This window comes from Bombina bombina, chromosome 6 (genome assembly GCF_027579735.1).
Source record: "Bombina bombina isolate aBomBom1 chromosome 6, aBomBom1.pri, whole genome shotgun sequence".
Classification (NCBI taxonomy): Eukaryota; Metazoa; Chordata; class Amphibia; order Anura; family Bombinatoridae; genus Bombina; species Bombina bombina.
The window spans coordinates 1046382604-1046395732 of record NC_069504.1 but is presented as its reverse complement, the minus strand read 5'-3'; the positions used below and the strand labels follow the sequence as shown (position 1 = coordinate 1046395732).

Here is a 13129-nt window from a genome sequence, read left to right as displayed (position 1 = left end):
TCTTGTTTAGATGAGAGGCCATCAGATCTATCTCTGGGAGCCCCCACATTTGAACAATCTGAAGAAAAACCTCTGGGTGAAGAGACCATTCGCCCGGATGCAACGTTTGGCGACAGAGATAATCCGCTTCCCAATTGTCTACACCTGGGATATGAACCGCAGAGATTAGACAGGAGCTGGATTCCGCCCAAACCAAAATTCGAGATACTTCTTTCATAGCCAGAGGACTGTGAGTCCCTCCTTGATGATTGATGTATGCCACAGTTGTGACATTGTCTGTCTGAAAACAAATGAACGATTCTCTCTTCAGAAGAGGCCAAAACTGAAGAGCTCTGAAAACTGCACGGAGTTCCAAGATATTGATCGGTAATCTCACCTCCTGAGATTCCCAAACTCCTTGTGCCGTCAGAGATCCCCACACAGCTCCCCAACCTGTGAGACTTGCATCTGTTGAAATTACAGTCCAGGTCGGAAGAACAAAAGAAGCCCCCTGAATTAAACGAAGGTGATCTGTCCACCACGTTAGAGAGTGCCGAACAATCGGTTTTAAAGATATTAATTGATATATCTTCGTGTAATCCCTGCACCATTGGTTCAGCATACAGATCTGAAGAGGTCGCATGTGAAAACGAGCAAAGGGGATCGCGTCCGATGCAGCAGTCATAAGACCTAGAATTTCCATGCATAAGGCTACCGAAGGGAATGATTGAGACTGAAGGTTTCGACAAGCTGTAATCAATTTTAGACGTCTCTTGTCTGTTAAAGACAGAGTCATGGACACTGAATCTATCTGGAAACCCAGAAAGGTTACCCTTGTTTGAGGAATCAAAGAACTTTTTGGTAAATTGATCCTCCAACCATGATCTTGAAGAAACAACACAAGTCGATTCGTATGAGACTCTGCTAAATGTAAAGACTGAGCAAGTACCAAGATATCGTCCAAATAAGGAAATACCACAATACCCTGTTCTCTGATTACAGACAGAAGGGCACCGAGAATCTTTGTGAAAATTCTTGGAGCTGTAGCAAGGCCAAACGGTAGAGCCACAAATTGGTAATGCTTGTCTAGAAAAGAGAATCTCAGGAACTGATAATGATCTGGATGAATCGGAATATGCAGATATGCATCCTGTAAATCTATTGTGGACATATAATTCCCTTGCTGAACAAAAGGCAATATAGTCCTTACAGTTACCATCTTGAACGTTGGTATCCTTACATAACGATTCAATAATTTTAGATCCAGAACTGGTCTGAAGGAATTCTCCTTCTTTGGTACAATGAAGAGATTTGAATAAAACCCCATCCCCTGTTCCGGAACTGGAACTGGCATAATTACTCCAGCCAACTCTAGATCTGAAACACAATTCAGAAATGCTTGAGCTTTCACTGGATTTACTGGGACATGGGAAAGAAAAAATCTCTTTGCAGGAGGTCTCATCTTGAAACCAATTCTGTACCCTTCTGAAACAATGTTCTGAATCCAAAGATTGTGAACAGAATTGATCCAAATTTCTTTGAAAAAACGTAACCTGCCCCCTACCAGCTGAACTGGAATGAGGGCCGTACCTTCATGTGAACTTAGAAGCAGGCTTTGCCTTTCTAGCAGGCTTGGATTTATTCCAGACTGGAGATGGTTTCCAAACTGAAACTGCTCCTGAGGACGAAGGATCAGGCTTTTGTTCTTTGTTGAAACGAAAGGAACGAAAACGATTGTTAGCCCTGTTTTTACCTTTAGACTTTTTATCCTGTGGTAAAAAAGTTCCTTTCCCACCAGTAACAGTTGAAATAATAGAATCCAACTGAGAACCAAATAATTTGTTTCCCTGGAAAGAAATGGAAAGTAGAGTTGATTTAGAAGCCATATCAGCATTCCAGGTCTTAAGCCATAAAGCTCTTCTGGCTAAGATAGCCAGAGACATAAACCTAACATCAACTCTAATAATATCAAAAAATGGCATCACAGATGAAATTATTAGCATGCTGGAGAAGAATAATAATATCATGAGAATCACGATTTGTTACTTGTTGCGCTAGAGTTTCCAACCAAAAAGTTGAAGCTGCAGCAACATCAGCCAATGATATAGCAGGTCTAAGAAGATTACCTGAACATAGATAAGCTTTTCTTAGAAAAGATTCAATTTTCCTATCTAAAGGATCCTTAAACGAGGTACCATCTGACGTAGGAATGGTAGTACGTTTAGCAAGGGTAGAAATAGCCCCATCAACTTTAGGGATTTTGTCCCAAAATTCTAACCTGTCAGGCGGAACAGGATATAATTGCTTAAAACGTTTAGAAGGAGTAAATGAATTACCCAATTTATCCCATTCCTTGGAAATTACTGCAGAAATAGCATTAGGAACAGGAAAGACTTCTGGAATAACCGCAGGAGCTTTAAAAACCTTATCCAAACGTATAGAATTAGTATCAAGAGGACTAGAATCCTCTATTTCTAAAGCAATTAGTACTTCTTTAAGTAAAGAGCGAATAAATTCCATCTTAAATAAATATGAAGATTTATCAGCATCAATCTCTGAGATAGAATCCTCTGAACCAGAAGAGTCCAAAGAATCAGAATGATGGTGTTCATTTAAAAATTCATCTGTAGAGAGAGAAGATTTAAAAGACTTTTTACGTTTACTAGAAGGAGAAATAACAGACAAAGCCTTCTTTATGGATTCAGAAACAAAATCTCTTATGTTATCAGGAACATTCTGCACCTTAGATGTTGAGGGAACTGCAACAGGCAATGGTACATCACTAAAGGAAATATTATCTGCTTTAACAAGTTTGTCATGACAATTATTACAAACAACAGCTGGAGGAATAGCTACCAAAAGTTTACAGCAGATACACTTAGCTTTGGTAGATCCAGCAGGCAGTGGTTTTCCTGTAGTATCTTCTGGCTCAGATGCAACGTGAGACATCTTGCAATATGTAAGAGAAAAAACAACATATAAAGCAAAATAGATCAAATTCCTTATAAGACAGTTTCAGGAATGGGAAAAAATGCCAAACATCAAGCTTCTAGCAACCAGAAGCAAATGAAAAATGAGACTGAAATAATGTGGAGACAAAAGCGACGCCCATATTTTTTAGCGCCAAATAAGACGCCCACATTATTTGGCGCCTAAATGCTTTTGGCGCCAAAAATGACGCCACATCCGGAACGCTGACATCTTTGGCGCAAAATAACGTCAAAAAATGACGCAACTTCCGGCGACACGTATGACGCCGGAAACGGAAAAGAATTTTTGCGCCAAAAAAGTCCGCGCCAAGAATGACGCAATAAAATGAAGCATTTTCAGCCCCCGCGAGCCTAACAGCCCACAGGGAAAAAAGTCAAATTTTTGAGGTAAGAAAAAATATGATAATTCAATGCATAATCCCAAATATGAAACTGACTGTCTGGAAATAAGGAAAGTTGAACATTCTGAGTCAAGGCAAATAAATGTTTGAATACATATATTTAGAACTTTATAAATAAAGTGCCCAACCATAGCTTAGAGTGTCACAGAAAATAAGACTTACTTACCCCAGGACACTCATCTACATGTTTGTAGAAAGCCAAACCAGTACTGAAACGAGAATCAGTAGAGGAAATGGTAAATATAAGAGTATATCGTCGATCTGAAAAGGGAGGTAAGAGATGAATCTCTACGACCGATAACAGAGAACCTTATGAAATAGACCCCGTAGAAGGAGATCACTGCATTCAATAGGCAATACTCTCTTCACATCCCTCTGACATTCACTGCACGCTGAGAGGAAAACCGGGCTCCAACTTGCTGCGGAGCGCATATCAACGTAGAATCTAGCACAAACTTACTTCACCACCTCCCTTGGAGGCAAAGTTTGTAAAACTGATTTGTGGGTGTGGTGAGGGGTGTATTTATAGGCATTTTAAGGTTTGGGAAACTTTGCCCCTCCTGGTAGGAATGTATATCCCATACGTCACTAGCTCATGGACTCTTGTTAATTACATGAAAGAAAAACTTCTTGATTGAAGAAACTAACACTAACACCTCACTTTACCTCTTCCTAGTATAACACAGGCAAAGAGAATGACTGGGGGTGGAGGGGAAGGGATGAGCTATATATACAGCTCTGCTGTGGTGCTCTTTGCCACTTCCTGTTAGCAGGAGATAATATCCCACAAGTAAGGATGAAATCCGTGGACACGTCGTATCTTGTAGAAGAAAAACCCCACCCATAAAAACCCTTAAAACAAAAAACTATCACTAACCCCCGAAGATCCACTTAAAGTTTTTGAAGTCCCGCTTGAATGAGCCTCATCCAGGCGGCGAGTAGTCTTCATCCAGACGGCCTCTTCTATCTTCATCCAGGCGGCAAAGTCCTCATCCAGGTGGCGAGAAGTCTTCATCCAGGCAGCCTCTTCTATCTTCATCCAGACGGCATCTTCTATCTTCATCCCGGCGCAGATCGGGTCCATCCTGAAGACATCCGGTTCATATGGTCGCTGCTGTACACTGAATCTTCAATGCAAGGTACATGATTCAAGATGGCGTCCCTTGCATTCCTATTGGCTGATTTGATTTTGGAAATTCAAATCAGCCAATAGGATGAGAACTACTGAAATCCTTTTGGCTGTTAAAAACAGCAAATAGGATGAGAGCTTCTGAAATTCTATTGGCTGTTCAAATCAGACTTCGCCGCCTGGATGAAGATCGTTCAAGCGGGACTTCAAAAACTGTAAGTAGATCTTCAAGGGTTAGTGATAGGTTTTTTTAAGGGTTTTTATGGGAGTTTTATTTTTTTAGTTTAGTGTTTGGGCTTTTTGTAAACAAGCAAAATTCCCTTATAAGGGCAATGACCATACAAATGCCCTTTTCAGAGCAATGGGTAGCTTAGGTTTTTGTTAGAGTTAGTTTTTATTTTTATTTTAGGGGGTTGGTTGGGTGGTGGGTTTTACTGTTTGTATTTATTTTTTACAGGTAAAAGAGCTGTTTAAGGGCTATTGGTAGTTTATTGTAGGCTAGGTTTTTTTTTATTTTGGGTGGGCTTTATTATTTTTATAGGGCTATTAGATTAGGTGTAATTCTTTTTTATTTTGGATAATTTTGTTTGTTATTTTTTCATAATTTTTTATTTTTTGTAATTTAGTATTTCTTTTTGGTAATTAGATAGTTTGTAATTTTTTGAGTAGTGTTAGGATTTTTTAAATGTGTATTTTTGTTTTATTTAATTGGTAGTTATTTTAATTTTAGTTTAATCATTATACTAGTTTAATTGTTAGTTTAAACTTAGTTTTTTTAATTTGACAGATAGGTTTTAATTTAATTTAAGATAAGGAAATTGTAATTTTAATATAAAGTTAGGGGGCGTTAGGTTTAGGGGTTACTAATTTAAAATCAGTTTATTGTGATGTGGGTGCTTTCGGTTATGGGGTTAATAGATTTATTTAGTATATTTCCTTGTGGGGGGCTTGCGGTTCAGGGGTTAATAGGTTTATTATAGTGGTGACGATGTCGGGGAGTGGAGGAATAGCGGTTAATACATTTTATTAGTGGCGGCGTTACCGTCTCTGCTGTGGCCAATTAGGGTCAGTTATAAATTGGTCACTAGAGTGTGCAGCCAATGGTTGTGCTAGATTTAACAGTGTTCTGCACTTCCATTTCTAACAGGAACTGAAAAGCTCACAATTTCAGAATGGAATTACAGGCAAAGAGGACAAAATAAATAATGAAAGTATATTGCAGAGTTGTTTTATTATATACAATTTATCATTTTATATTACCATCTCAAAGTGTTTAATATCCCTTTAATAACTTTAGTATAATGGGGCGATGCTGGAGGGCAGCGGTTTAGGGGTTAATAACTTTATTATAGTGGTGACGATGTCGGGGAGTGGAGGAATAGCGGTTAATACATTTTATTAGTGGCGGCGATGTCGGGAGCGGCAAAATAGGGGTTAATAACTTTAATATAGTATTTGCGATGTGGGAGGGCCTCGGTTTAGGGTTTAATAGGTAGTTTATAGGTGTTAGTGTACTTTGTAACACTTTAGTTATGAGTTTTATGTAACAGTTTTGTTGCGTAAAACTCATAACTACTGCTCGCAGATTGCCGAATCGGATCTTGTCGGTAAAGGCTGCAACACAAGTTTTTTAGCCTCACCGCAAAACTCGTAATGGCTGCGCTATGGAAGTCCCATGAAAAAAATGTCATTTTTACGTGTGCGGGACTGACATTGCGTTACAGGCTAAAAGGCTTGCGGTACAGCTATGCCGTCGTCAAGACTTGTAATGGCTGCGGTGCTGTTTTAACGCTGAAATTAATTTTTTTCAGCGTTAAAACCCAAACTCACAACTCGTATTCTAGATGTATATGTTTTGTTAGTTTTAAAATCTGCTTAAAACAGCTTTAATTTTTTTCATACAAAAAAAACAAAACATTTAAATAGTGATTTTTTCCCCCATATGGATGACAGAAAGACTTTAATTTAATGTTCCTTTAATCCTGCGCCAGTGCTGGCATGAGAGACAGGGGTGAAAGGTGATTAAGATATTAAGAAATAGAAAACTCCTCAATGCATCAAGTTCACTCTACTTACCTGTAACAATACATAAACTACATTTGTTTAAGTTTTAGTATTTGTTTCCGCTGGTATGACACATTTTTTTGTAATATAATGCATATTCTTGTTTATTTTTTGTTGACAATTTAAACACAAAGCACCCACCCTTAACATGTGTTCTTTAGTTTAATTAAAAAAAAATACCTTAAAGAGATTGATGTTGTCGATTTGACTATGAAACAAGAAATCATTGATGGATTTCATAGTTGTACCTGAAGAACAGAGAGACATTAGAATGTGGACGATCATGGTCACTGCGACCCTAGAACACAGTACATTTGCAGCAAGTTTTTATTCAGCTGTAAAAAAAATCAGCTCTCTCGATTGCACATGTTGTTTACAGTGATACTGAGTAACTTCAGGCTTTATTTAAAAAAAACAAAACACAAAAACATAAATTATGCTTACCTGATAATTTCCTTTTCTTCTGATGGAAAGAGTCCACAGCTGCATTCATTACTTTTGGGAAATAAGAATCTGGCCACCAGGAAGGAGGCAAAGACACCCCAGCCAAAGGCTTAAATACTCCTCCCACTTCCCTCATCCCCCAGTCATTCTGCCGAGGAACAAGGAACAGTAGAAGAAATATCAGGGTGAAAGGTGCCAGAAAAATAATAAGGACGCCGCACATAAAATTACGGTTGGGAGCTGTGGACTCTTTCCATCAGAAGAAAAGAAAATTATCAGGTAAGCATCATTTATGTTTTTCTTCTTAAATGGAAAGAGTCCACAGCTGCATTCATTACTTTTGGGAAAACAATACCCAAGCTATAGAGGACACTGAATGCCAAGACAGGAGGGTACAATAGGCGGCCCATACTGAGGGCACCAGGCCTGAACCTCTACCCAATAAAAAACCCCGCTTCGCCTGAAGCCGACAAAATTTTAAGATGAAAAGCCCCAATGACACTGACTCGCAGTTAGTACAGAAGCCAAACTAGAGACCGCAAACGGACTTGACTGAGCCAACAGTCCTCCAGGAGACACTGTCGCCCAACAGACGGTCCCCCACAGCTCACCCCCCACAAAAGAAGGGGACACCAGCAAAAACCCGCAAGGGGACAAGGCAAAGGAGAACCAAGGAAACCGAAAGGTCCCCTAATACAAAAAAGAACACCTCGAAGAGTGAGCCCAGCTCACAGAGACCCAAAGGGGCCCAAACAGGGAAAGGAGGCCACGCCTATACCAAGCGAAACCCGGGATAAGACCGGCACAGAGACAGAACATCTTCCAAGCCTGTAATGCAACTGAAGAGCCAAAGTCCTCCCAGTGTCTGACCATAGAATACAAAAGCATTCGACCATGAAAAATTGTATAATACACCCAGGTGAAAAACCCCAAGTTTGAGAACACAGAGTCCATAACAAGAAGACACAGAGGGTACTTGCGAGGAATAAGTAGTCAAGCAAGAAACAGACAGCAAAAGCAACCACCGGACAGAGGGAACGCTCCAGGCAACCTAAGTCGCAGGACCTACACACAGGTCCCTAAAAAGGGGAACACAAAACCTCAATCGAGGCCCCCAGAGAAGGAGAGTATACCCTGAGAACCCGAAGGAAGAGTAAGACCTCTTCTGAAATCAATGGAGCAAGTTGAAAGGAAAATCTATACCCTAGCAGACTGAGCTAATTGGATAGACTTAACAAAGCTCACACATCCAAAGGAGACTGCGACCCGAACGCAGCGCCTTAGACCGCTCGGCCATCCTGACCTGCAGACCCACACCCAGCTGGACCAACCCAGCCTCAGGGATCCAAGACAGGGGAACAAAACAATCCGAAACAGGTACAGGAACAAGCTTAAGGATAGCACAGCCATCCCCACAGAGTACAAGTACAACCCAACTCTGAAAACAGACAACAAGGCCATAGACCTAAGGATCTATCAAAATAAAGGCCCAACAAGTCTGACTTGGAGCCAGCAAGACTCCAGGGGGAACCAATCCCACCTTTAGGCCTCCCATCCATGAGAAACCCCAAGCAAGGACTCCATCTTCATAGGGAGGAGAATATCCCCTAAAGAAAAGGGATGATGCCGGAAGGGCAACAACTCCTCAAGGCCCGAAGTCACCAGCTAAGGGGAAGATAAATTCCCAACACAGATATCCTAGAAAAGGACCCCCCCTACAAGTAGCTTGCCAAGCAGAGGCACAGCCAAACCATTCGCCTGCAGAGCAGGGAATCCACGGGAACACTGGCAAGCTAACCAGGGGAATGCAACCCTAAGGCGCACCAGAAAATGGACATCCAGCGCCAGCAGCTGGGTATGAACCAACAACCCTTGAGGCGCGAGCCACACAGCTAACCACTAAATGACATGGGCTACTCTTGTGGCAAAGAGTAAAAAGTACTCTGAAAACCTGGCCAAAGATGACCAGGTCAGGTAGATGGAGCAAGGACACAGCCCAAGTTCCCACAACCATGGAACACCCCGACCAGCCCTGAGATCCAAGATTCCAAAACCACCCAAAACTGGGTCAGTAAAAAGGCCAAGCGAAGCTTCAGCAACCGGAAGTCTCAGGGATAAAAACAGGTCCGGGCACCTAATTGTTCAGGCAAACCTTACTCTAGAACTAAACACCCCAACTGGCCAAAAAGCCAGACACAAGGGATACGGATGCATAGAGAATCCGGATAGCAAGAAGAACTTGAAAGCCCCGAGACCAAAGGAATGGACCACCCCTATCTAAAGTCCAAAGTTCCAAGGAGCAAGGCTAGACGCCGTATGAAGATACTTCTCAAAGCCTAAGGACAACCAAGGGATACCTTAAGGTCAAAAAAATCCTACTAGCAGGATTGGTCTCCCTATCACCTCCGCACAAGCAGAGGACACAAGGAAGAGAAAGGCACTAAGCCTTCCCAGCTCCGGAAAACCCAGAGCTAAACAAAGTCCCCGCAGGGAACAATCATCACCCGGAAACACAGATCCCTAAAAGGAGATCCAACTCACCCGGAGACACTGGAAGAAGACCCAAAGGTCTCTTATAACTCAGACAGACAGTACACGTCAAAGAGTAAGATCTGCATCTAGATACACTATAAACTGCTTACGCGTACACCTGTAAGGTGTGAAGAGCTTCAACTGGTTTCAAACTGCAAACCTTCTGCATGCTAGACAGCTATCCTGTACAAGGTGATGGATCAAGCCCAAAAGGACAAATCCAGAAGCCTAAAAATGAAGGCCAAAACGCTCAACTGCAGTAAGGGGCGTTAAGCCCTCCAACCCTCCACCACATGGGGGAGGCTCTAGGTTCTGATGAAATCAGATGTCAGATAGAGTGACGCAAAGGGAAACTCCCCTGCCCTGCCATCTATGACTGAAGGCTATAAGGACTGAAACAATCCTTCTCACCTCATGGACCCACAGGTCCTCTCGAATGCTTAGTTGAACATGAAAAACAATGATAACCTGAGCACTCGGCGCTTCTACCGAACCAGCCGAGCAGAACAGCGCCACGTGACTGAACAGCCGCAAGACCGAACAAACCCGACAGGACCAGCCTGTTTCAATCCCAGAAGGTTCCCGAAGGAAACAAAAACAAATAAATAACATCCCATAAGAAATAAATAAAATATAAGGCAACCCGGAGGTTAACGCCCAAAAAGACACAGGCCTACCCGCAGGACCAGCCAAACGGAGCCCTATCTTTAAAAAAACTGTGAAATATCTCAAACAAATGACAAACAGGAGATAACCCCACATGTCTAATGAGGTGCACCATTCGAATTATCAGACTGAAATTCCCCATATCTGTTAACAATAGGGTCATTCAATAACTAAAAAAGATGTCTAAGCAACACGCTAAGGCGCGCAATCCTGTAACGAAAGGCACCCCAAGGCGGAAGACCCGAGACAATAAGGCACGAGCACAATCTCAAATAAACGTCTGGACTCTGTAGACGGACCATTGCTAACATTATCTGGAAGCGAAAACGTGCTTCAACCTCTGGGGGGAACACGCCACAATGCATGGAGGAACCATAAACTGGGTTAATCGCATGTGTAGAAGTATGAATTGGAAGGGAACTCGATTCTTGGAGGACGGGGCCCCCAGAGGCAGATGGCTCAGCAGTCCCCTGATTCCCGAGCACGAGGAACCAGGCGCTCTTATATGGCATACGGAACAAAACTGGTCGACGTGTGTCAACGAGGCCAATCCGGAGTCATCATCGGACACAGAATCTGAATCTGAAATCAAATTGTCTCGGTATCAGAATCCTCCGTAACTGAATCTAAAACGAGCACAGTCTCAACAACAGAAAAACGGCACCTGACACCCACAATAGCTACGGCACTCACCACCTCCTATGACAAGACCCCTGCGGACTAGAATATCTCCTTCGCCACACGGTCAGGAATGCGGAAATGGGGAATGTAATCACGCCCGAACACAAGGTGAACCGAACAGTCCAAAAAAGCGCGCCCAACCAAAAGGCTGCATCACTTCCAAAGGCCTCAAAGTTCCAAACACGAGCCCATAAACCTCACACATAAGCAGGTTGAATCACATAACAAACATGATTATAAACCCCCGTTCAATAACCCCCCCCAGGAGATATTAACCCTTGATTCCAAGATACTAACAACAAACTACTTAAAACTCCTGTCTCATGCCGAAGAGTACTACCCTCCATAAGAGACAACATTTCTGACACTTCTCTGCCAACCTCCTGAGATGAAAGGCAAAGAATGATTGGGGGATGAGGGGAGTGGGAGGAGTATTTAAGCCTTTAGCTGGGGTGTCTTTGCCTCCTCCTGGTGGCCAGGTTCTTATTTCCCAAAAGTAATGAATGCAGCTGTGGACTTTCCATTTAAGAAAAAAAAAGAAAAGAATATACAGGGAGTGCAGAATTATTAGGCAAATGAGTATTTTGACCACATCATCCTCTTTATGCATGTTGTCTTACTCCAAGCTGTATAGGCTCGAAAGCCTACTACCAATTAAGCATATTAGGTGATGTGCATCTCTGTAATGAGAAGGGGTGTGGTCTAATGACATCAACACCCTATATCAGGTGTGCATAATTATTAGGCAACTTCCTTTCCTTTGGCAAAGTGGGTCAGAAGAAGGACTTGACAGGCTCAGAAAAGTCAAAAATAGTGAGATATCTTGCAGAGGGATGCAGCACTCTTAAAATTGCAAAGCTTCTGAAGCGTGATCATCGAACAATCAAGCGTTTCATTCAAAATAGTCAACAGGGTCGCAAGAAGCGTGTGGAAAAACCAAGGCGCAAAATAACTGCCCATGAACTGAGAAAAGTCAAGCGTGCAGCTGCCAAGATGCCACTTGCCACCAGTTTGGCCATATTTCAGAGCTGCAACATCACTGGAGTGCCCAAAAGCACAAGGTGTGCAATACTCAGAGACATGGCCAAGGTAAGAAAGGCTGAAAGACGACCACCACTGAACAAGACACACAAGCTGAAACGTCAAGACTGGGACAAGAAATATCTCAAGACTGCTTTTTCTAAGGTTTTATGGACTGATGAAATGAGAGTGAGTCTTGATGGGCCAGATGGATGGGCCCGTGGCTGGACTGGTAAAGGGCAGAGAGCTCCAGTCCGACTCAGACGCCAGCAAGGTGGAGGTGGAGTACTGGTTTGGGCTGGTATCATCAAAGATGAGCTTGTGGGGCCTTTTCGGGTTGAGGATGGAGTCAAGCTCAACTCCCAGTCCTACTGCCAGTTTCTGGAAGACACCTTCTTCAAGCAGTGGTACAGGAAGAAGTCTGCATCCTTCAAGAAAAACATGATTTTCATGCCGGACAATGCTCCATCACACGCGTCCAAGTACTCCACAGCGTGGCTGGCAAGAAAGGGTATAAAAGAAGAAAATCTAATGACATGGCCTCCTTGTTCACCTGATCTGAACCCCATTGAGAACCTGTGGTCCATCATCAAATGTGAGATTTACAAGGAGGGAAAACAGTACACCTCTCTGAACAGAGTCTGGGAGGCTGTGGTTGCTGCTGCATGCAATGTTGATGGTGAACAGATCAAAACACTGACAGAATCCATGGATGGCAGGCTTTTGAGTGTCCTTGCAAAGAAAGGTGGCTATATTGGTCACTGATTTGTTTTTGTTTTGTTTTTGAATGTCAGAAATGTATATTTGTGAATGTTGAGATGTTATATTGGTTTCACTGGTAAAAATAAATAATTGAAATGGGTATATATTTGTTTTTGGTTAAGTTGCCTAATAATTATGCACAGTAATAGTCACCTGCACACACAGATATCCCCCTAAAATAGCTATAACTAAAAACAAACTAAAAACTACTTCCAAAACTATTCAGTTTCAATAATAAAATTAATCCTCAAAAATACAACTTGCCTAATAATTCTGCACTCCCTGTATATATACGCGCGTATATATATATATATATATATATATATATATATATATATATATATATATATTAATAATAACAAATACTAAATATAATTTCTGCGATAAGATTCACTCACCATCTTTTGGTACAGTCTGAAAGTTTGGATTCTGTTTCAAGTTTCCTGTAAAACAAAATACCA

At 41.9% G+C, this 13129-nt stretch overlaps 1 protein-coding gene across 1 annotated transcript in view; it reads right to left on the bottom strand.

Annotated features, from left to right (window-relative positions):
* The window catches only part of DDX11 (DEAD/H-box helicase 11), a 552545-nt gene that overhangs the window by 144840 nt on the left and 394576 nt on the right, over positions 1 to 13129 (bottom strand). The window contains exons 15-16 of the mRNA XM_053718816.1: positions 13067 to 13111; positions 6744 to 6811 (exon numbers count right to left, since the gene is read on the bottom strand). Of these exons, the coding sequence (XP_053574791.1) occupies positions 6744 to 6811; positions 13067 to 13111 (113 nt within the window). The remainder of the gene's footprint in view (positions 1 to 6743; positions 6812 to 13066; positions 13112 to 13129) is intronic.